The sequence below is a fragment of the Cervus canadensis genome, chromosome 22 (assembly GCF_019320065.1).
Source record: "Cervus canadensis isolate Bull #8, Minnesota chromosome 22, ASM1932006v1, whole genome shotgun sequence".
In the NCBI taxonomy this organism is placed as follows: Eukaryota; Metazoa; Chordata; class Mammalia; order Artiodactyla; family Cervidae; genus Cervus; species Cervus canadensis.
This window is the reverse complement of record NC_057407.1, coordinates 47,484,785-47,509,800: the sequence shown is the minus strand read 5'-3', so window position 1 is coordinate 47,509,800 and position 25,016 is coordinate 47,484,785. Positions and strand designations below refer to the sequence as shown.

The 25,016-nt window shown below is 46.6% G+C and overlaps 1 protein-coding gene across 1 annotated transcript in view; it reads left to right on the top strand.

Moving 5' to 3' along the window:
* SLC22A14 (solute carrier family 22 member 14) overlaps nt 1-21,723 on the top strand; it is a 28,179-nt gene extending 6,456 nt beyond the window's left edge. Inside the window, exons 2-11 of the mRNA XM_043442330.1 lie at nt 9,872-10,386; nt 11,094-11,197; nt 11,397-11,551; nt 12,524-12,692; nt 15,943-16,063; nt 16,339-16,436; nt 16,688-16,902; nt 18,561-18,714; nt 19,331-19,534; nt 21,519-21,723. Coding sequence (XP_043298265.1) covers nt 9,874-10,386; nt 11,094-11,197; nt 11,397-11,551; nt 12,524-12,692; nt 15,943-16,063; nt 16,339-16,436; nt 16,688-16,902; nt 18,561-18,714; nt 19,331-19,534; nt 21,519-21,687 — 1,902 coding nt within the window. The 5' untranslated portion in view covers nt 9,872-9,873 and the 3' untranslated portion in view covers nt 21,688-21,723. The remainder of the gene's footprint in view (nt 1-9,871; nt 10,387-11,093; nt 11,198-11,396; nt 11,552-12,523; nt 12,693-15,942; nt 16,064-16,338; nt 16,437-16,687; nt 16,903-18,560; nt 18,715-19,330; nt 19,535-21,518) is intronic.
* Nucleotides 21,724-25,016: the final 3,293 nt, after the last annotated feature.

Below are 25,016 nucleotides of genomic sequence, written 5' to 3'. Positions count from 1 at the left end.
TTCCCAAACTAATCTATAGATTCAATATAATCTCAATCAAAAGCACAGCAAGCTGTTTTGCAGATATCAGCAAACTGATTCTAAAGTTCAGATGGAAAGACAAAAGACCTATTAATAGATATTCAACACAATAATAAGAAAGAACAAAGTTGGAGGCTTTTAAGACCTGATTTTAAAACTTCCTGTAAAGTTTTCCATAATTAAAATACATGGTATCAGCAAAAGAATAGATACACAGAAACATGAAGAGAACAGACAAGTCCAGAAATAGGCCTGCATAAATATAGTTAACTGGTTAAGGGAAAAAGGCAATCCAGTGGAGAAAGGATGGTCTTTTCAACAATGGTATTGGAATAACTGAATGACCATATGCAAAAATACAGTGTAAAAAATATTAATGTAAACACAGATCTTGTACTCTTTATAAAAATTAACTCCAAATGGTCATAGACACAAAACTATATAAAACTTCTAGAAGACAAGCTAGGAGAAAATCTAAAAGGTTTGGCAGTGAATTACTGGATACAACAGCAAAAGCAAAATCTATGAAAGAAAAAAAATGATAAGTTGGACTTGATTAAAACAAACTTGTGCTCTGCAAAAGATGCTGTTAAGATAATAAAAAGGCAAGCCACAGACTGGAGAAAATATTTGCAAAACACATCTAATAAAAGGTTTGTATCCAAAATATACAAATAGCCCAAAGCTCAACAATGAGGAAGTAACCATCCCAGTTTTCTTTTAATGGGCAAAGAAGATACATGGTGGCAAATAAGCATATGAAAAGATACTCAACATTATTTGACATTGTGCATGCATGCTAAGTTGTTTCCATCATGTCTGATTCCTTGTGATGCCAGGCTCCTCTGTCCATGGAATTCTCCAGGCAAGAATACTGGAGTGTGTTGCCATGCCCTCCTCCAGGGGATCTTACTGACCCACTGGCAGGTAGGTTCTTCACCACTAGCGCCACCAGGCAAGCCCTATTTGTCATTAGGGAATTGCAGTTTAAAAGAATGAAAAAAAGAACACATCTATTATTATGGCTAAAGTCCAATAAACCATTATCAGGCAAGAATGCAGTACAACAAGAATTTTCATTCATTGCTGGTAGGAGTGCAAAATAGTACAGCCACATTGGAACAGTTTCCAATTTCTTACAAAGCTAAACATAGTTTTACCATATGACCCAACATTTGTGTTCCTAGGTATTTACACAACCTATTTGAAAATTATGTTCACAGAAAAACCTGCATGCAAATATTTATAGCAGCTTTATTCACAACTGCCAAACACTGGAAACAACTGAGATATCCCTCAATAATACATGAATGAAAAAAATGAAAAAACAAACTGTAGTACATGTGTATACTGAAAAATAATATCCACTGATTAAAAAAAAAAAAAACAACAACAAGCTATTAGGCCATGAAAAGGTGTAAAGGACCCTTCAGTGCATACTGCTGAGTGAAAGAAGCCAGTCTGTAAAGGCTATATATGCTATAACTCCACATCTATGACACTGCAGAAAAAGCAAGATATACCGTAAAAAAGATCAGTGGTTGCGAGGGGTTTGAGAGGAGAGAGGAGGGTTTAATAAGTGGAGAACAGATTCCTTTAGGGCAGTGAGACGTCTGTCTGATACTGACGGTGGATATATGACTCCACACATTTGTCAAAACCCATAGAACTTTACAGCCCAAAGAATGAGCTATACCATATACAAATTTAAAAAAAATTATTTAAAAGCTGGAGGGATCCCAGGATGGAAAGCAGACTGTGATGGATTAGTGTAACTTTATTACACCTGTATGAAATATATATTTTAAATTAACTGTTTGTTAGTGATTTCTAATTTAATTACATCATAGTCAGAAGATGGGACTTCCCTGGTGGTTCAACAGTAAAGAATCTACTTGTCAATGCAGGAGAGGTAGGTTCGATCCCTGGGTCAGGAAGAGACCCTGGAGAAGGAAATGCCTACTCATTCGAGTATTCTTGCCTGGGAAATCCATGGACAGAGAAGCCTGGAGGGCTACAGTCCATGGGGTCGCAGAGAGTCAGACACGATTTAGTGACTAAAAACAACAACAGTCAGAAGATAGGTCTAGGAATTCCCTGGTGATCCAGTGGTTAAGACTCCACTCTCCCACTGCAGGGGACCTGGGTTCAATCCCTGATCCTGGTCAGGATGATCCCGCATGCTACACAGCTAGCCAAAAAGAAAAAAAAAAAAAAAGATCTATATGATGCCCATTCTTTGAAAAGATGTAGAAGCTGTATACAGTGAGCAAAAACAAGGCCAGGAACTGACTGTGGCTCAGATCATGAACTCCTTCTTGCCAAATTCAGACTTAAATTGAAGAAAGTAGTGAAAACCACTAGATGATTCAGGAATGACCTAAATCAAATCCCTTACGATTATACAGTGGAAGTGCCAAGTAGACTTAAGGGATTAGATCTGATAGACAGACTGCCTGAAGAACAGGCTTGTGACATTGTACAGGGGACAGGGATCAAGACCATCCCCAAGAAAAAGAAATGCAAAAAGGCAAAATGGTTGTCTGAGGAGGCCTTACAAATAGCTGAGAAGAGAAGCAAAAGGCAAAGGGGAAAAGGAAAGATATGCATATTTGAATGCAGAGTTCCAAAGAATAGCAAGGAGAGATAAGAAAGCCTTCCTCAGTGACCAGTGCAAAGAAATAGAGGAAAACAATAGAATGGGAAAGACTAGAGATCTCTTCAAGAAAATTAGAGATACCAAAGGAACATTTTATGCAAAGATGGGCTCAATAAAGGACTGAAATGGTAGGAACCTAAGAAGCAGAAGATATTAAGAAGAGGTAGCAAGAATACACCAAAGAACTGTACAAAAAAGATCTTCACGACCCAGATAATCACGATGGTGTGATCACTCACCTAGAGCGAGACATCCTGGAATGTGAAGTCAAGTGGGCCTTAGGAAGCATCACTATGAACAAAGCTAGTGGAGATGATGGAATTCCAGCTCAGCTATTTCAAATCCTAAAAGATGATGCTGTTAAAGTGCTGCACTCAATATGCCAGCAAATTTGGAAAACTCAGCAGTGGCCACAGGAGTGGAAAAGGTCAGTTTTCATTCCAATCCCAAAGAAGGGCAATGCCAAAGAATGTTCAAACGACTGCACAATTGCACTCATCTCACACTCTAGCTAAGTAATGCTCAGAATTCTCCAAACCAGGCTTCAACGGTATGTGAACTATGAACTTCCAGATGTTCAAGCTGGATTTAGAAAAGGCAGAGGAACCAGAGATCAAATTGCCAATGTCTGCTGGATCATAGAAAAAGCAAGAGAATTTCAGAAAAACATCTACTTCTGCTTTATTGATTAAGGCAACGCCACTGACTGTGTAGATCACAACAAACTGTGGAAAATTCTTAAAGAGATGGGAATCCCAGACCAGCTGACCTGCCTCCTGAGAAATCTGTATGCAGGTCAAGAAGCAACGGATAGAACCGGACATGGAACAACAGACTGGTTCCAAATCAGGAAAGGAGTACATCAAAGCTGTATATTGTCACCCTGCTTATTTAACTTATATGCAGAGTACATCATGCGAAATGCTGGACTGGACGAAGCACAAGCTGGAATCAAGATTGCTGGGTGAATTATCAATAATCTCAGATATGCAGATGACACCACCCTTATGGCATAAAGTGAAGAAGAACTAAAGAGCCTCTTGATGAAAGTGAAAGAGGAGAGTGAAAAAGTTGGCTTAAAACTCAACATTCAGGAAACTAAGATCATGGCATCTGGTCCCATCACTTCATAGCAAATAGATGGCAAAACAATGGAAACAGTGTCAGACTTTTTTTATTTTTTTGGGCTCCAAAATCACTGCAGATGGTGACTGCAGCCATGAAATTAGAAGATGCTTGCTCCTTGGAAGAAAAGCTATGACCAACCTAGAAAGCATACTAAAAAGCAGAGACATTACTTTGCTGAAAAAGGTCTGTCTAGTCAAAGCTATGGTTTTTCCAGTAGTCATGTATGAATGTGAGAGTTGGACTATAAAGAAAGCTGAGCGCTGAAGAACTGATGCTTTTGAACTGTGGTGTTGGAGAAGACTCTTGAGCGTTCCTTGGGCAGCAAGATCCAACCAGTCCATCCTAAAGGAGATCAGTCCTGAATATTCATTGGAAGGACTGATGCTGAAGCTGAAACTCCAATACTTCGGCCACCTGATGTGAAGAACTGACTCATTTGAAAAGACCCTGATGCTGCGAAAGATTGAGGGCAGGAAGAGAAGGGGACGACAGACGATGAGATGGTTGGATGGCATCACTGACTTGATGCACATGAGTTTGGGCAAGCTCCACGAATTGGTGATGGACAGGGAAGCCTGTCATGCTGCAGTCCATGGGGTCACAAAGAGTCGGACACAACTGAGTGACTGAAGTGATTTTTTGAAATCTGTCGAGGCTTGCTTTATTGCCTAGTGCATGATAAAGTTTTGCAAATGCTCTGGGTAGGCTTGAGAAAAATATGTATTCTCTAGTTGTTAGATGCAGAATTGTATAAATGGTCATTAGTTTAAGCTTGTTATATTATTAATCTATGTCTTTGCCAAGTTTTTTTGTTTCTTTTTTTTTTGCCAAGTTTTTGACCCCTTGAAAAAGGTACATTAAAATTTCTCCATATGATATTGGAGCTGTCAGTTTCTCCTGTGAGTTATACTCATTATTGTTTTATATATTTGAAGACATTTATTGGGTTCATATATATTTAATTTTTTGGTATACTGAATCTTTTGTCTTTAGATAATGAATCTCTCTATTCTAAATGATACTTTATGGATTTGTTTGTAATAGTATAGCTAAGTTATATTTCTTTTGATTACCGTTGGCCTAATATAATTTTACATCCTTTAACTCTCAGCCTTTCATGACTGTATGCTTTAAGTGTACCTTCTTACAGAGTGGGCTTTCCTTGTAGCTCAGCTGGCAAAGAATCCACCTGCAATGCAGGATACCCAGGTTCGATCCCTGGGTTGGGAAGATCCCCTGGAGATGGGAACAGCTACCCATTCCAGTATTCCTGCCTGGAGAATTCCATGGACAGAGGCTCATGAAGGACTACAGTCCATGGGGACACAACTGAACGACTCTCACTTTTGCAGAGTGACCATTTGTCATCAAAATAAAGACACCTGTGGGAGGGAAAGGGGGCACTATGATTTATTACAGAAGCATAAAAGACAGAAAATGGGTATGTTCTGGGAAGATGGGGAAATATTGGCTGCCCTGTTTAAAACAGCATATTAATTTGATTTTTAGAAAGATGAAACCAACTATATATATGTTTTTTAAATGACTGTTCTTTTTGGACTTTGTGGTTTTCATTATTTGCTTATTTGGCTGTGTCAGTTCTTAGTTGCATCATGTGGGGTCTTTGTTATAGCCCTTGAGGGCTTCTCTTGTGGCATGTGGGATCCTAGTTTCCCAACCAGCGATCAAACCCATGGAACCCATGTTTCTGCATTACTAACCAGTGATAATCAATGTACTTTGATTCATTCTTCCAATCACATTTATTGAAATCCACTTTTTCTACATTTCTTTTTTCTTTTCTTCGCTTTTTCTGGACTGAGGTTTGGGTTTTGTTTGTCCCTTTAGTCTATCTTTTTATTTATTTCTTTTTTTCTTTTTTTTTTAAGTCTATCTTTTTACACTACTCTTTCCTAGCTATACTATTATAGTGGTCATCCTTAAAATTTTTATCAAATGCAAATGTAACTTTGAGGCACTTCCCTGGCAGTCCAGTGGTTAAGATGCTGCAATTCCACTACAGGGAACATGTGTTTGATTCCTGGTTGGGGAACTAAGATCCTGCAAGCCAGGCAGCACAGCCAAAAAAAAAAAGTAACTTTGAAATGTTGGCATCTTTCTCCTGTACCTTGAACAATAGAAAGATTTTAAGATAACCTAGGTTCTGGTCATACCTATCCTAACATATATTTTTGCTACCCACCATTTTATCTTGTTTTTTTAATTCCACAATTGAACAGAGCTTTTACTATTTAATGCAATGAATATCTGATTGCTCACCACTGCATCTCAGGTTGTTCTGACATAATTTTCTTCCTCCTAATCCTTTGTTTTCTTTTCCCCCAATGGTTTAAGACCCATTTATTAATGAGTTCCTCTTTTACACAGTTTCTGGACTCCTTTTTCACTACACTGTATATCCCTGCTCCAAACTATTCTCTTTTTTTGGCCATGCTACACAGCTTTCAGGATGTTAGTTCCCAGATCAGGGATTGAACCCAGGTTCTTGGCAGTGAACACTCAGAGTCTTAACCACTAGGCTGCCTGGCAATTTCCACCAAAACCATTTGCTTGACTTTTGTATTATTTAAGGATTTTGCATTTTCATATACATTTTGTTTTATTTAGCACATCCTCCTCCTTATCCTTTAGAAGTGCCATCAGATGTATTGCTGCCTCAATATTTGACTATAACTGTATTTTACTCTACTTCTTGACAGATAATTTTGTTGAGTAAGCAGTTTTAGGTTGGCTGTTATTTCCTGTCAACGTGTTGAAGATACTCTTCACTCTTCCTGGTTTCCTTGTTGCTTAACAACTTGTGTTTCTTTAAATAAAAGAAGAGTCAAAAATCTTAAACAGTGATTCTTCAACATTATAAAGCTATTTAAAACAGTAATTAAAGTAGTGGTAACATTTCACCCTTATAAAAAATGTAACAGGCAGATATACATAAGTTCAGCAGCTAAGAAGAAGAGCAGGAATGTAAACACAAAAGTTCATAGTGTTTTGTTAGGTAACCCAGGGTGACCACAACCCTCTGTAGATGGAATAGAGTAACTACAAATGAAGCTGGGAGAGTAGGCTGGGAAAAAAGGAGAAAAATATAACAAGCTTCAAATCACAACTTGGATCTCAATGGTTCAAATGTCTTATCTTACACAAAAAGGATTTGGTCAGTTTTAGTATAAAATTCCTCCAAAAAGAAAGTAAAAAAAATTCTCCCAATATATTGTCCACAACTTTTGTTTCTTAACAGAAGACTGCGTTTGTTCATGATGTGTCGTCTTTCTGTTGTTGGCTATGAGGGCTGCTCCATTTCTTCTAAGGGATTCTTGCCCACAGTAGTAGATATAATGGTCATCTGAGTTAAATTCGCCCATTCCAGTCCATTTTAGTTCACTGATTCCTAAAAGGCCAATGTTCACCCTTGCCATCTCTTGTTTGACCACTTCCAATTTACCTTGATTCATTGACCTAACATTCCAGGTTCCCATGCAATATTGTTCTTTACAGCATTGGACTTTACTTCCATCACCAGTCACATCCACAGCTGGGCATTGTTTTTGCTCTGGCTCCATCTTTTCATTCTTTCTGGAGTTATTTCTCCACTCTTCTCCAGTAGCATATTGGACACCTACCAACCTGGAGAGTTCATCTTTCAGTGTCATATCTTTTTTCCTTTTCATACTGTTCATGGGGTTCTCAAGGCAAGAATACTGAAGTGATTTGCTGGGAGAAATATCAATAACCTCACATGCACAGATGGCCACGCTTATGGCAGAAAGTGAAGAACTAAAGAGCCTCTTGATGAAAGTGAAAGACGAGAGTGAAAAAGTTGGCTTAAAACTCAACATTCAGAAAACTAAGATCATAGCATCCGGTCCCATCACTTCATAGCAAATAGATGGCAAAACAATGGAAACAGTGTCAGACTTTATTTTTTTGGGCTCCAAAATCACTGCAGATGGTGACTGCAGCCATGAAATTAAGACACTTGCTCCTTGGAAGAAAAGCTATGACCAACCTAGAAAGCATACTAAAAAGCAGAGACATTACTTAGCCGAAAAAGGTCTGTCTAGTCAAAGCTGTGGTTTTTCCTGTAGTCACGTATGGATGTGAGAGTTGGACTATAAAGAAAGCTAAGTGCTGAAGAATTGATGCTTTTGAACTGTGGTGTTGGAGAAGACTCTTGAGTGTCCCTTGGACAGCAAGGAGATCCAACCAGTCCATCCTAAAGGAGATCAGTCCTGAATATTCATTGGAAGGACTGATGCTGAAGCTGAAACTCCAGTACTTCGGCCACCTGATGCGAAGAACTGACTCATTTGAAAAGACCCTGATGCTGGGAAAAATTGAAGGCAGGAGGAGAAGGGGACGACAGAGGATGAGATGACTGGATGGCATCACTGACTCAATGGAGATGAGTTTGAGCAAGCTCCGGGAGTTGGTGATGGACAGGGAGGCCTGTCATGCTGCAGTCCATGGGGTTGCAAAGAGTCAGACACAACTGAGTGAACTGAGCTATCTTCTCTCTAGATGTTTTTGAAGATCTTTTCTTTGTCACTGGTGCTCTGCAGCTGTGGATTTCTCTTATATTTATCCTGAGTGGGATATGCTGTTTCCTGAGTCTAAGGATTTGTGTTTTTCAAGTTTTAGAAAATGATTGCTTTTATCTCCTTAAATATCACTTCTCTCTTTCTCCCACTGAGCCTGCAACTGGATACATGTTAAATCGTCTATCTTCTTTTTTGTTTTTTTAATTTACTATTTTGGCTGCACTGGATCTTCGTTGCTGCACAGGCATCTCTAGTTACAGAGAGCAGAACTACTCTCTAGTTGTGGTGCACAGGTTTTTCCTTGCTGTGGCTTCTCTTGCTCTAGAGCACAGGCTCAATAATTGTACACAGGCTTAGTTTCTCCACGGCATGTGCAGTCTTCGCAGACCAAGGATTGAACCTGTGTCTCCTGCACTGACAGGCAGATTCTTAACCACTGTACCACCAGGGAAGTCCTCTTCTGTTGTCTCATTCATCTTTGTGTTGAATCTATTTAATATTCCCTTTAGGGTGTTTATTTGAACAACAACTTGTTATTCAGTAGTTTTTAACTTTAGAAGTTGTGTCTTTACTCCAAAGGTATCTGCTATTTGCCTCTAACTGTAAGTCCATCTCCGTAATTGTAATTTCCATCTCCTACTCTCAGAGTGACTTAACGTCTCAAGGATTTGATAATATTTGTTTCGAGTCCTTGACTTGATCTTAATCTGTGAGAGCCTTGCCAGCTTAGCTTGGAGAAACTTTCCTTCCGAGTAGACTTGCACCTACGTTTGCTGATAGCCAAGTGGTCCCCCAACCCAAGATCTCTTCAGCCCTGCTGAGGGTTTCTGCTCAAAACAGAGCTTTAAGCTTAGGTCCCCCCACTCCCTTGCTGCTGTTCCAAGGTAATATCCCTACAGTCAGTTTTCCTACCTCACTCTTCCCCTTTGCCTGCCTTTCCAGCTTGGCACGCTACTGCTGTCCAATACCCTACCATTTTGGCACCCCATGGCACCGTTCCTGGTTCCCCACTTCTGCAGCCAAGGCTTCTCACCACCCACCTTGGCCTCAGTTCATGGCCACTTCTAAGCCAATTTTTTTTTTTTTTTTAAAGCAATGATCCCCGGAGACCTCTCCTATCTTTTGCAAGACTGGTGGTGCCTCGGCTTTGTGTGTGTGTGTGTGTGTGTGTGTGTGTGTGTGTAAACAAAGTTTCTACTGTGGGGAAGTTGCAGGGGAGCTCCTCAGGACTTAGCCACTCATGATAACAGAATTGATGATAACAGAGCATTTTCTAACACATTAAAAAATCTTAAGTGCTCTACATGTCAGCAACGGGTGGGACAATGGGGGACAAATTAAGAAATTTCCAAAACAGAGGAGGGAACTACAGAGGCCATTGAGGTTGGGATCCAAACTGTTTGCAAGCCAGAGAGGCCACTTTCTGGCCAGTGGCTCCCACATTGGTCTCTGATGTTCTGAAAAGTGGTTGCAGTGAAGACTGAGCTGCATCCTTTCTTTGCAGAGATGGCAAAGAAAAAGAGCCTCAAGATAGAGTTCAAATCCCATCCTCATCCCAGGAACCTCCACCAACAGGATGGCGCAGAAAGCCCCCGTTGCTGTTCTCTGGATATGCTATTACAGAGATTGAGGGCCATAGATGCCCAGGATGATAAATTAGCCAACATCATGGATGTGGTGGGGGAGTTTGGCACATTCCAGCGGAGGCTGGTGGCCCTCAGCTTCATTCCCAACTTATTGTCCTCCTTCTTCATGTTTGCTGATATCTTCATGTTCGCACCCCAAAAGCCCTATTGCAACACCAGCTGGATACTGGCAGTGGACAGAAACCTGTCAGAGGCTGAGCAGATGAATATGACCTTGCCCCGTGCACCCAATGGCAGTTTCCTGACTTGCCTCATGTATGTGCCTGTGGACTGGGATCTGGATTCTGTCATCCAATTTGACCTCAATCACACAGACTCATGTCAAAATGGGTGGATCTATCCTGAGAGCAAGAGGCGGTCACTGATAAATGAGGTATGCCTTGTCCTGAGTTGCCTGAAGCTACCCCAGGTCCCCAGAGATGTGCCTTCACCCTCACTGAACAGTGGGGGGAAAGCTGAGACCCACGAAGGTGAAGCATTCGGCCCGAGGTCACCCCGCAGAAGCACGGCCAGGGCAGAAACAGGATTCCTTCTGCCCAGTCCTAGGCTTACCGACCTTAGCCAGGAAGCTAGAGTAGGCTGGGGAGTAGGGGCAGGTGGCAGTGTTTGCCATCTGTCCAGGAAACTGGAGTTGTGGCTCCACCTTCTGAAATCACAAAAGTTAGAGAATTGGGGAAAGAACAGCTTTGATCTGGTACCTCTTAACAATTTCTCAGCCTAACAATTTCTTACCTGGCCCTTTCACAGCATAGGCCTGCCCAATCTGATTCTCTAGCCAGGAGCCTAGCATCTGTATTTGGGAAAGAGTCTTTGGCGTTTCTGGCCTTTGCTCAGTTACCTGTCCATCTATCCCCTTCCTTGGTCTGTGTCTCCAGTCTCTCTCCCCAGGCCTAATTCCTCGAGTCTGCTAGATGTAGGTGGGACACAGAGGTAACACAGATGATGCCTGCTGCACACAAGTTACCTGCCATTGTCCCTGGCCCCTTTTGCCTAAAAGCCCACCCTGGGTGGAGGCTCAGTCTCTGGACCTAGAAGGCCCTGGGTGGAGGCCTGTGGCCAATCCCTGCATATAACCCCCAGTTTGACTTGGTGTGTGGCAACGAAACAAGCAACGAAATCGTGTATACCGTGTTCTTGGCTGGGCTCTTGACGGGGGCTGTCATCTTCGGGTTCATAACTGACAAGTAAGTCCTTCCTTTGGGCCCTGGGACATCCCTCCTTCTTCTTCGTGGCCATTCAGAGCCAATGAGTCGCAAATTAAGGGAGACAAGGGTAGGGGCACTCCAGGGGCGGGTGGACGGCTCAGGATCTGGTCCTGAGTGCGGAGTGGGGCCACCCGCAGAGATCCACGGTCTCGGCGCAAGCGCCCTTCCACTTATGCAGGTTGGGCCGCTACCCCACCATCCTGCTGTCGCTGCTGGAGCTGGCCATCTTCGGCTTCGGGACAGCCTTTGTCAGCAGCTTTAACCAGTATATATTCTTCCGCTTTTGTGTGTCCCAGGCCGTGATGGGCTACACCATCGGCAGCTCAGCTTTACGTGAGGCGGGGCGCTGGGGGCGGGGCGCTGGGGGCGGGGCGCTGGGGCGGGGCGGGGCCGGCGCGCACCTGCTGGGAACCCACCGGACAGTTGGGGTTGTGGCCCAACCTGGCAGCCAGTGGAGGCTTAGGGATGCCAGGAAGTCCGTGCCCACATTGCCCTTGTACCATCATCCCCCTGGTACCCCGCACATCTCCCCCTTCACACTCCTTACTTCACCTACATGGCTTATGCTTATTCAACTCTTAAGAAAGCCCAGGTAGCTAGGAAGCACGTACTGACTCCTTTCATCCTGGCAACTGTCTATTCAGCAGGGGCTATTCTGTTATTCCTTTAGCTGAGGAAGATATTTGAACCTTGGGAAGTTAGCCAACTTGCTCAGAGTCACACGGTAGTTACGTGAAAGAGCTGGGATTTCTGCCCCGCCCCACCCCCCAACCTGTGATGCAAAACTCCCATGCACCCATACATTTATTGCTGCCATGGCCTTGTATGAAACCTGCTGGGGAACTCCGCTCCCACTTCTCACTGGGAAATTTCCAGAGTCCCAGCCAGAGGGAACTGGGTCCTCCACAGAGGCTGAGCTTTAAGTGGCCAAAGCAGTGATGCACTAAGAGCCAAGACAAGGACAGTGACGCCTTGCGTGTGTCAGGCCACATGTGAAGTCCTGTGCCTAGGACCAGGCCTTCTCAGTGATAGGTGTGTGGTCAGGCCGGAGGTGTTTGGAGGGAACTGCCAGGTTGAGAACAAAGTGGAGGCTACCTCTGTGGTTGGGAGCTCAGGCAAGGGGCCTGCAATGTGCCCTGGGCACACTGAGGCACTCTCTGTGGCTTTGAAGTGCTGTCTCTGGACCCAGATCCCAAGCAGGCAGAAGAACACCAGTCCCTGAGCAGAGCTGGGGCATCTCAGAAGGCTGGGTGTGAGGGCAGCCTTGTGAACCTTGAGCTGATTATGATTTTGTCCTCTGCATAGTCACTGAGTGGCTAATGGGCATGCACCGGGCCCACGCCTTCATCCTGGGACACTGCTTTTTTTCCATGGGAGTCGTTTTCCTGACAGGACTTGCCTACAGCCTTCCCCACTGGCGGCTAATGTTTCTGGTGGGCGGAACACCTGTATTCCCCCTCATCTGCTATATCTGGTGAGCAAACAAATACAGGACATGCACAAGGATGGGTCTGATGGGCTGGAGACTAGGAGGATGGGGAGTCCGTGAAGGGTTGGAGTGCATGGGATTTTCCCTGGGAGAAAGTGTATGAGATGAGAAGGCTCTCAAAGGGCAGAGCCTCTGGAACCCCAGCATTAGTGCCATCAGAGGAGATCCTCAAAGAGATGTCAGAGAGGTGGTCAGAAAACCAGAAGAAAAAAATGTTGAAAGGCAAGAGTTTAAGGATTAGGGAATGGTCAGAGTTGAAGGCAAGAAAGGTGAGAAGCATCTGTTGGTCTTGGTGACCTTGAGGTGGCTTCTGTGGAGCCAGAGGAGGTTGAGGAGTGAGGAGGCACTGAAAAAAAGAGAGTCATCCAGGTGGCAAAAGTAGAGGAACAGAAGAGAAGGCAGAGAGGGAGTAAACTGAAATCACCGTGTTAAGGGTTTGGCAGTGCTGGGTGAAGCAATGATCATCTTGCCACAGAATGTAAGGACAGACTCCCTTTCTCCAAGACTGTGCCTTTCATCAGGCTTGAGTAGATGACTTGAAGACCGTGTCTTTCATGAGTAGATGAGCAACATGGGGAGGGGAAGAGATTCAAGACTCTCTCACTTCCACGAACAGGAAATTTCTAGCCCTTCTAGTTGGCAAAGGAAGATGGCCACCGGGCCATGGTTTTTTGTTTTTTGTTTTTTAAATAATAAGGGCTATCCTGAAGGTGGTAACACCTCTCTTTAGAAGGTGAGGGTATCAGACATTTTTACCAGCTTTAGGAATTCAGCTGAAATTTCAGGTAAAAAAGTTCCACATTATATTCCATTCTTCCTTTTTTTCTGATTTCATTTTTTCATTTCACTTTCCTTGTTCCTCAGCCTTGATGCTGAAAACTCAGCCTCTGCGCACCAATTCCAAATCAAATCTTAGAGACACAGTTTTGAGTGAAACAGAAAAGAATAAGCCTTATTGCTTTGCCAGACAAAATGGGGGACAACCAGGCTCCTGCCCCAGAAACTGTGTCCCAACCCGAGAAGATTCAACGAGGAGTTTTATAGTAATGGTTCAAGGGCAGAGTTGCTGATAAAATTAGGGTATGTGCAGGACCTATACTCCTCTAATCTGGTTTCAGGTAATATTAAAACATACACACACACACACACACACACACACATATATGTGTTTGTTTGTTTGTTTGATGTATTTGACTGTGCCAAATCTGTTGCAGCATATGGGATCTTTTTAGTTGTGGCATGTGGGATCCCTGACCAGGAGTCAAACCCAGCCCCCTGCATTGGGAGTACAGAGTCTTAGCCACAGGACCACCAAGGACGTCCTCAAGTAATCTTTTGATGAGCTTCTCTGGTTCCTTTAATTGGGCCTTAGGTAGTGTTCTTTGGAATGAAGAATGCTGACAGCTTCCATTTACTGGGGCCTTTATAAAGAACTCAAAAGATACTGTTATATGTATCCCTTGAGGCTGAACCAGGACCCTGCCCCACATCTGCACTGCTGTTTCTTGGCTGCTCCTTCCCTGATTAGTCCATTGGAATTCAGGGACACTTATGGAGGTTGGAGTCTGTTCCCTACAAACAAGAAACGGGGGACACAGAAAGGTTTCCATACCCAGGGTCCTCACGGGGTCCTCCTTAGTTTCAGCCTCTCCTATGCTTTCAGTGCCAACTACTCCACCTCCGAGGACTGGAGTCTCCAGGGTCCTCGGAAGCCAGGAGTGAGGTTCTCTGGCCCCTTGCTACTCCAGCTGTGTGGCGGGGGCGTTGCCTACCCAGTCGGCCCACCCCATCCACTCTGGGCTTCATGTACTTGCTAAATCTTTCTTCCCATCTCTCCTACGTGGGGGTTGGTATCTTTTTTCACTCCTTTTTAAAAAAAAATAATTTATTTGATTGTGCCAGGTCTTAGTTGCAGCATGCGGGATCTTCCCTTTTCCTTGAGGCATGCAAACTCTTAGTTGCAGCATGTGGGATCAGGCTCAATCCCTGGGTCCAGAAGATCCCCTGGAGAAGGAAATGGCAACCACTTTGGTATTCTTGCCTGGAGAATCCCATGTACAGAGGAGCCTGGTGGGCTATAGTCCATGGGCTCATAAAGATTTGGACATGACTGAGCAACTAGTTCCCTTATGAGGGTTCAAACCCGAGCATTGGGAGCATGGAATTTTAGCCACTGGACCACCAAGGAAGTCCCTCACTCCTCATTTTTAGTAGGCATGTGGTCAATCTCCCATCTTTCTGGAGACATCCCAGTTTAATGACTTGAGGACCGTTTTGTAGCCTTAGAATGGAGGAGGATAACAGGGTAACTGCTTGCTGGTCCCTTGGAGGGCTGGAGGGGGAACAGGAGCAGGGGCAGGCAGAGGGGATGAAGTTGTCTCTAGAGTCCTGGGTGTGTGTGTACAGTGACCAGCCACAGAGTCCAGGCTGAGACAGGAAGAGGAACAGTTACAAAAAATCAGCAGGGGCTGATGGCAAAGTTTTGTTAAGAGTGCCTTTCCAGGGGACTGGGGTTCATACTAGCTCTGCCTCTGTGAGTTTGGGCAAGCCACTAGGCCCTGAGGCTGAGAATAAAATGGGAATAATCATACTAGATCTGGGTTTGGGCAGAGGATTAACAGACTGATAAAATAAGGACACTTAAGAAGTGCTTTAAATGTTAAGCTGTGTAGGTTCTTCAACTTGGAAGGATTAGGAAGAACCAAGGACCTAGGGTTATTTTGAGGTCAAAGGCAATGGGAGATGTGACCAGGAGGAAGTGGGCCAGAGTAGAGACCTCCATTCACCCAGGAAGGGGCTGGGCCCTGCGCTCAAAACTGGGGTCCTGCCTCCCATACTCTCCAGGCTATTAGGAGATAGGAAACAGGAGAATCCCCAGCTACGAGAACGAGGCTCTAACAGAGGATGTGGACGCAGAGGGACGTGTCCTCAGTATGTCTGGGCAGGTGGGGACAACCCCTAAGGTAGAAAATAGCTGTTAGGGGTGGCTGAGGGGGACAGAAGCTGTGGTGCAGAAGCAGCCAGGGCTGGGGTGTCACTGGGCAGTGGTGGATACTGTGAATGGCTTGGGCAGGGGTGGGCATGGAAGTCCGAGGATGATGGTCACCTTCAAAGCCTCCAACATCTGAGTCACCTCATGCTGGAATAGAATGTCCACAGCTGAGGCTGGGATGGGACCAACTTGGGTCTGCGGGGCATCTTGGAGTGATGGGTAAGAGAGGGATGGGCAATGCAGGATTCTCCCAGAGTCCCCACGGTGGCTGATAATGAAAGGGAAGCTGGAGGAGGCCAAGAAAATGCTGTGCTATGCAGCTGCTGTGAACAAAAAGACCATTCCTTTAAGTCTGCTGGATAAGGTAAGAGACCTCTGGCCTGGAGTTGGGGCCCGGGGACGGGGGCTACATTAGGGGCCTCTTCCCTCCTCATCCTTTCAGGTGGGACCTCGGCCCAGAGGGTGTCCCCAGCCCACTGCTCGAGGAGAATAGTGACAGCAAAATGGAACCCTGCCAGGGAAAAGCCAGAAGCCAGGCTGGTCCTGGGAGGCAGAGGGCAGGGGACCTCGTGAGTCCTGCTGGCGGGGAGCAAGCTGGGGTCTTGGCCCTGCATGTGGCTGGTCCTGCTTGTCCTGTAGTTGCAACTGCCTGGAAAGAAGGTGGCTTCGGCCTCTATCCTGGACTTCTATAGCAACAGGTACCTCCGCAAGTTGACCTTGGTGATGTGCAGCATGTGGTGAGTACCCCGGGCTGGCAGTGGGGACTGCAAATGGGCTTGCAGTTCAGGGATCCAGGGAGAAAATAGATGTTGGGGGGCCAGTGGGGGAGCAAGGCCTGAGAACCCTGGTGCAGCCCGCAGAACCCAGATCCCCATGTTTGCTCCTGTCCTCCACGGCCACCCTGCCACGCTCTCCTCTGCCTGTCTTCATTCCTGGCTTTCTGTGTGTCTTTCTCGGAGAGTCTCTCTCTTCCGGTAATGAATTCCAGGTTTGCTATCGGTTGCAACTATTACACGCTGGGCTTCAAGATAAGGGAATTGGGCATGGACATCTACCTCTCACAAGTGATTCCTGGCATGATGGAGGTGCCCGCTCGGCTCTGCTGCATCTTTCTCCTCGAGCAGTTTAAGAGGAGAGGAACCCTGATTATGACTTTGTTCCAAGGAGCCACCATGTGCTTCCTTAGCCTTATGCTCCCATCAGGTACAGCCTCCACAACCCCTCTTTCTGCCTCCCTGATGGCACCCCCCAACCTTCTAGCTTCCTCGAATCCCTACCTCGTGCCTCCTGCCCCTATCCAGCCAACACAACACCCTGGGAGTCAGCCTCTTGCATCCACAGCCCGCCAGCCCTAGAGTGGCCCTAGCACTTCCTGAGTAGGGACCATTCTCTAGAGCACTGCCCTCTTGGGTGAAGAGGGGCCTCCCAGGACAAGGCACTGGAAGGTCCCAGGGCCCTGGGAGGAGAAGAGGTGCTGTTCAGAGGAATCGTCCTTGGGCAGGAGAGCGGGCAGCCTTCTTCCCCTCGAGTCCTGCCCACATCAATAATTAAATGTGAACAGAGGCAGTCTTCAACTGCTACCCCAGCCCTATGTCATCTGTAGCCTCACCAGGAAAAACTCAGCTGTGCACTGTAGATTGAGCCTAACACTGGGCCAAACCCTCAGGAACAATACTTTCATGGAGGCCACTCATTCCCAAGGGGGCCCCGTGCCCCATGCCCTGTCAATTCAGAGCCAGGGAAGGAGACGGGAGGGGGGACTCTCAATATTTTCAAAATTGCAAAGAGTCCTAGAACAATGCATATGCCCCAGGTCACAAGGCTGGAAGAATGTGGCAGGGCTGAGGATGTGGACATTAAGATGTCAGCGTTCATTTACCTGATCAGAATGGCTACCACAGGAGCCCCCTCAGCCTCTGGGGCCAGGGTTGGGGAGGCGGTGTCCAGGATCTGCCTCATGGAGCTCCCTCACTCTCCCTGCGGGCTGCAATTTTGTGTGTCTTGACCTGGACCCTTTCTCTCCCTCTCCTGCTGTTTGCAGTGTTGACTGGCTAAAACAAAACGGAAGAAACAAAGCCATTATTCAGTTTCCATTGTTCAGTGGCTTTTTTAAAATGTGGGTCTATAAGGAGTTAAGCAGAGCTGTCTGAAACCAGACAAACTAGGAGGAAAATCCCCAGTAAATAAAACTAGGTCTCCAATTTCATCCCAGAGCCAAGTGAAGCCAGGCCTGGAGTTGGGCACGGGGAGGAGGCCTAGGGCAGGGTCCGGCAGAGGCTAGTAGGGGAGGAGCTGGAACTCCTGGCCCCAGGTCAGTGAGCCGGGGGTTTCAACTCCCCTAGACCTGAGGAATGGGGTTTCCAGAGATCATTTCTTCCTCTTCCAATGTATAATCTGGCTCCCCAGAGTTGGGCATCCTGGAATGTCTAGCCATTCAGGCCCCAGGGACTAAATACCCCCTTGCCCCTCTCTACCTGGCAGAGAATGAAGGAGAAGTGGGGAGAGCCCTGAGCAGGCAGCCCGGCACTTAAGGTGCCAGCCTGGGGCTGAATGGATGCTCCAGAAGGAGCAGGCGGTGGGGCGGGGGACGCTGGATCTGGGTGAACATGTGGCAGATCACAGAGAGCCTGGAGGCAGGGATGCAGGAGCTGAGTCCACACAGTAGGTGATGGCCTGAGAGCCCACAGGGGTCCCACTCCACTGACCAACTCTCCCAGCGGATGTACTTATTCCCTCTAGCAGACTGACCCTCCTCTGAGTCTGCTGACCAGCTGACCAGGTGGCAGGGGTGGACTGTCCAGATGCCTTCTGAGGGGGATTGAGGGAGGGCCAGGGGGCAGGCCTCCCCCACCTGCCCCAAGGGGAGGGTGGCCACAGACTCAGGTGGCTGCATTGTCTGGCCACAGAGTTGAAATCCCTCGTGATCTTGATAACCCTGCTTGGAGAGTTCAACCTGGCCGCCTCCATCACCATGTTCTACATCTACACTTCTGAACTCCTCCCCACCATCATCAGGTAGGGGGGCCTGGTGGATGATGGTGGGGGCGGGGTGCGGTCGGGGGTGGGCAATAATAGGATGAATAACGGCAGCTGAGATTGGGCATTCATCTGGTGACAGGCATGCTGCTAAGCAATTTACATGGGTTACTCCATTTAACTTTCACCCAAAATGTCCCCCTCACACCATCATCACACCTAATTCAGACATGAAATCAGAGCAGTAAGGGCACTGGCTCAAGGTCAGACATAGCAGATGGCACAAGTGGGACTTGGACCTAGGCTGTCTGACTCCAGTCCCTGACTGCCACTGACTATCTAAACTGTGTCTGGGCCACTCTGGGGTTCAGGCCCTTCTCCAGAGGAACCCTTGATGATGGCTGTAGTATCCCCCTCCCCACCCACCCTCACACACCCATACTATGGTGTTTGAGCCTTATAATTCTCCCACTCCTGGCTCCATAAAAAATTACTACCTACCTTTGCAATAACAAGGAACTAAATTCTCCAAGGTTGCACAGTGAGTTGGGCAGGGTGGAGATGAGGGTGTGGGATTTGGGGAAGCTGCTTTTCCCACCCAGTCCAGTCGCTGGGCCCAAAAAGCCTCCAAATGAACTCTCACCTCCCCTTCCAGGGCGACAGGTCTGGGTCTAGTGTCTCTGATCTGGGCGGCTGGAGGCATCTTTTCTGTGACACTCATCCACCAGAACATTGCCATCCTACCCGTCATTCTCTGCTCCCTCTCGGCTTCCGTGGCTTTGTTCTACTGCTCCAATTTGCCAGAAATGCAAGATCAGCCCCTGCCTGATACCCTGGAGCACATTACCCCACAGTCAAGGTAGGTGTGTGTGGCTGCTAGACTCTGGCCAGAACAGGGCCTGGTTTTTAAGCCGTTGGCCATGAGAGCATGTCAGACACTATCCATCGCCACCCCGCTGCCAGAAGGCCTATGATACAAAGGCTACTCTCTACTCACAGCAGACTCCCTCGCTCTCCTGGATGCTGCCACCTGCCTTGGTCCAGCCCAGCCTCTGCCAGCTCCCATTCTGTCTGGCTCTCCTGACCCAGTGTGGGCCAGACCTTCTTTCCTCAGCCCCTGATGCCTGCCTACACTGGGGTGATGCCCGTGGCGATGCTCTGGGCTTCCTCCCTTCCCAGGGCACAGGGGACTGGCTTGAAATCAGCTTCCTAAGTACTTCTCCATTCCCTTCTGAACTCTCAGTTCCTCAAAAAGGACCCAGTCTTTTATTATGATCTTTTTTTTTTTTTTTTTTACCATACCACCGCACAGCATGGATGATCTTAGTTCGCTGACCAGGCGTTGAACCCATGCACCCTACAGTGGAAACGTGGATTCTTAACCTGTGGACAGCCAGGGAAGTCACCAAAGGGACCCAGTCTTGATTTATGACTCTGGCCTCTTGGCCCCAATAGCCCAGGACCCTGCTTGGGAAATGGGCTCCACCCAGCTTGTTTCATGGGCTCTCTGGTCTCTGGTCTCTTAAGTGCCCTGGAAAAGGCTTGTCAGGATTGGTAGAAACACTCCTTCTAGGATTTAGGCCAGCAGAGCCCACAACTCTCTCTCTGGACCTGAGCAACAGAGAGGGGCAGAGGCTGCTTGATGTCTTCCAGTGCCCTCTGCTCATAGCATAGGGGCCTCTGCCATTGGCTTCCTCAGTCCTCCTCCCCACCATCATCCTACTTCCCGCCTCCTTTTTCAAACTCTCACTGACAGCCCCTGAGCTAGGCATGGTACCAGAGCTGGGCTGTCAAAGGTAAGAGTTCCCGGGCTTGAGCAAGGGAGACAGATATGCAAACAGTTTTCACCAATGGACTCTGACACAGGAATATACAGGACCTATAGGAACCCCAGGAGGGAGGAACTCTAGTTTAGGGATTTGGGGCAGGCTTCCCAGAGGAATGGATATTTGAGTAGGGCTTTGAAGGATGAATAGGCGTTTGGTCCGTTGTAGAGAGGGGGAGTGGCAAGCAGCAGAGGGACATAGTAGTGTTTAGTTAGTTAGGACGGTAACTAAAAGCACAGGCTCCGGAGCCAGAGAGCCTGGATCTCTGTCCCTGATAACATTTGCTAGTATGTGCATAGGGAGGTTACCTACTACCTCTGAGATTCAGTATTTGCAACATGGGATGATGACATAATAATAACAAGAGCTAACGTGTATGGAGCATTTCCTATGTGTCAGGGCCTGTTCTAGTTGCATGCCTTTCCACCTTTGTCCTAAAAATCACCACATGCAGTAGTGACAGGTAGGTCCTGTCACTGTCCCTCATTTTACAGATGAGGAAACTGAGGCGTGGAGAGGTAAAGACACAGAACCTTGCCTTCCTCTCTCATAGGAATTGGGAAGGTTAAACCCAAATGAAGTGGTTGGCGGGAATTCCCTGCCATTCCAGTAGTTAGGACCCTGTGATCTCACTGCCAAGGACCTGGGCTTCCATCCCTGGTCGGGGAACTAAAATCCCACAAGCCATGTGGTGATGCCAAAAAACAAAATTCAATAAATAAATAATAGAGTGGTTGGCACAGTGGCACAAGGCAAGTGCTCAGTAAATGCCAGTGATAAAGATGGTAAACAGCATCCCAAAGATGCAGAAGAGTGACGGGTCTGACTAGGGTTGGGAGACATAACAGGCCTGATTCTGGAGGCGAGGACCCCTCCTAGGCTCATGGAGAAGCTTAGCTAGGGACCCCCCAAGGCACGGGAAAGCCCTGCCCCTCAGGAATGCAGAGCCAGGCCGGGCCTGTTTTCTCAGCTCCTAAAAGGATACAGCTCAGACTTTTTCTCCAATGGTTTCTTCAGGAGCCTAAGCGAGGAACTCTCGAATGAGGACATGTTAAGTGACGACATGACGGAGGAAGTGGCCAAGAACACCATTCTCAACTCCAGGTTGACGAGCATGGACCAAGATAGTCTCTCCAGCCCATCTTTGCAATCTAAAGATGAAAAAATAGACAAAGAGGAGGACTGAGGACCAGGCCTTCGGATGATCTCGGGTGGGAGCGGAGGGGCTGGATATGGGGCTGTGAATTTTAGGCCTGTTCCAACTTGGGTGGCAGGGTCAGTCCTGCTCCAAGGCCAGCCCTGGAGATTTAGACATGGCCCCACCTCTCAGGGAGCTAGCATATGATTCATTCCAATAAAGGTACCATGTTTTACTTGAGATGACTAGGTCAAAATTCACTGTGTCCAGAGGACCCATGGGCCTAAGCCTGGAGGAGAGCGGTCCTTGATGTCTCTGCTGACCTCTGGGGATAGCGAGGAGTCATCTGATTGGGATGTGGGGGTGGGTCGTGTCTGTGAGGGCCAGGAGTGGGAAAGGGTACCACTCACCTCCATGCTGCCCACATTCTTTAGCTCAGGTGTCCACTGGTGTGGGTGGCTTCCTGCTTCAGGTACAGGCTGGGGACAGATTCCACAGGCCTGCCCCTGTGTGTGTACCTGTCAAGGGAGGGGTAAAGGAATAATGAGAAAGTCTCCCTTTTGTGCCATGGCACAAGGCTTTCTCACGCCGTCTTTCCTTTGCTTTTCCCAAATAAGCACCTCCTGGGATTACCTGTCTCACTCTCATCCCATGGAGAGGGCAGGGCTGTGTCTTCCCTGATGATTCCATCCCAACTGACCTCTGAACTCCACCACCCTTAGGATAATCCTCATACCCCAGCTCACAGTCCTGGCTGCCCTGGAGGTGAGTCTGCCTTCCCAGTCACTGTAGGGGCTCCCCCAGGCGGGGCCCAGGATTCCTTATCCACTGGTCAGACCTAGAAACATTTGGGACAGGCCCTGGGCTCCGCTCTCTCTCTCCTCCTTGGGAGAGGAGTTTATTTGGAAGATCGTTATCAGTTTGCAGGGAGGTGCTAACTCCCCAGAGATTCTGTGGGAAGGAAGGAATGTTTTCATGGAACCTCAGGGTCTCCCAGGCAGGGGCTGGAGTGCAGGGCAGCAGGGCACCCAAACTTCAGGACAATAAGAAGCTGGTGTCCAGGACTCCATCTTAAAATACCATTTTCCTTTTTTTTTTAAATTATAGTTGATTTATGTACAATGTGGTGCTAATTTCTGCCATAGAGCAAAGTAACTCAGTTATACACATATACAAATTCTTTTTTTTTTTTTTTTAATATTTTTCTCCATTATGGTTTATCCCAGGATGTTGGATGTAGTTTCCTCTGCTATACACTAGAGCCTTGTTGTTTATCCATTCTAAATGTATAAAGATATCATTTTCTGATTTCTCTATTCTTTACCCAGTTTCCCAGGACTGCCTCCAAAGAGGGGTTTGAAAAGCCCAGGAAAAAAGATCTCACGAAGTTTCTGCTTACAGGACGACAGGATATTTTAAAGGCCTCCCTTCCTCCTTCTGGGAGAGGCCTGTCTGTGAGCTGTGATGGCCCACACATTTCCTCTGTTTAAATGCCTCATCTCACATTACTTTGCTGGAAGGATTCAGCCAGTGCTGCAGGGAACAGGAGGAAGACATGGGTCTGGACACTGATGGGGCACGGTCGAAAGAGCTGGTGGCCACAGATGTGATTGGCAGAAGATCTAGAACACCCCTACCTCACTCAGATATTCCTTAGGTGGCCAGGGTTTGTCAATCACTTGCAGACAGGACCTAGTTTGCTTATCTGTTATTGTTGTTGTTTAGTTGTTAAGTAGTGTCTGACTCTTTTGTGACCCCATAGACTGTAGCCCACCAGGCTCCTCTGTGTGATAAGATTTCTCAGGCAAGAATACTGCAGGGCATTATCATTTCCTTCTCCAGGGAATCTTCCCGACCCAGGGGTCGAATCCGTGCCTCCTACATTACAGGCAGATTCTTTACCTCTGAACCATTAGGGAAGCCCATTTGTTTATCTAATCAATGGCTAATATTACCTAGAGTTTGGCATTGTATATTTTAACAGGCCATAGGCTAGCCACTAGCCAGATACAGCCGTTGAGGGCTTGAAATGTGGGTCGTTGGAATTGAGGGCTTGAAATGTGGTTCGTTGGAGCTGAGATGTGGGCACGCCCATAGGCCCAGATCAGACTGTGTCTTTATCCTGAGGACAGTGAGGAGCTTCTGCCGGCTTTTAGGCAGTGGACGCAGAGTCAGTTTTGCCTTCCACAAGGGTCACCCTGGTGGCTGTAGGGTGATATATCCATACAATAGAATGTTTTCTGGCCAAACAAGGAATGAAGTACTTATATGCACTACTGTTACCCAGCAGAGGGCTCATGTGTCTGCAGTGTAGAAGGCCAAACTCTGACACTGGATGTTAGCAGCAAAGTCATGGTTTATTGCAGAGTACCAAGAAAGGGAGTGGGGGGACACATTTCCGATCCATTCCAAATTTGAATTGGAGGTGTTTTTAAAAGGGAAGAACTAGGAAGCTGAGATTAGTCATTGTCTTGTATCATTTCTGTGATATTTTAAAAATCATAGTTTCGAGGAGTCATGAGTTTTCCAGTTTCCAGTTCTCTGATCAAGAAGATGGTCCATGGCTCAGGGGCCTGTGAACTCATCTTGCCCTGGAGATGTAACTTGAGTTTGTACATTAGATATCTACAACAGCAATTTTAGTACATAGATGATGTTATCATGTTATAAACAGTAGCCGTTTTAGTCATCAGATACTTCTAGTTGATTAGTGTTCAGTGAGCACAGGATTAAGGTCAGAGGGGACAAGAAAAGGAATAATGGTTTAGATAGAGAGGTTAATCATAAAGCAGATAAGGGAACTCCGTTTTAGGAGGCTCAGCTTCACTACAGTGTGAATGAGTCTTGAAAAATTATGCTGAGTATAGTAAACCAGTCGGAAGAGGTCACAGAGGTTGTATGGTTCTATTTAATTTAAATGTCCTAAATAGGCAAAGTAGATTAGTGGTTGCCAGTGTTTGGGGAGAATGGGAAAGAATGAACAATGGGATTTCTTTGGGGGTTTATGAAAGTGTCCTAAAATTGGTTGGCAATGGTTGCACAATTCTGTGAACACACTCAAAACCATTGATTGAGTACTCTAAACAGATTGTGTGGTATGTGACTTATGTATCAATGAGAATGTTAAAAAAGAGAGATTAGCAGAAGGCAGAGTAATGAAGGAGCAGAGAGCGGGGTGCTTACTTGACCGCAGTTAGAAGGGTGCATTGTGCAGCATTTCTGGAGGGGAGTTTGGTAAGATGTACAGATGTTGATATTTAGACTCTGTCTACCCTTTGACTCAGGAATCCTCCCCTGACTTACCCGAAGGAGGAGATACGAAGACAGGTGTACACAAGGATGTTCATTGCAGCTTTGTTACGTTAAAAATACATAAT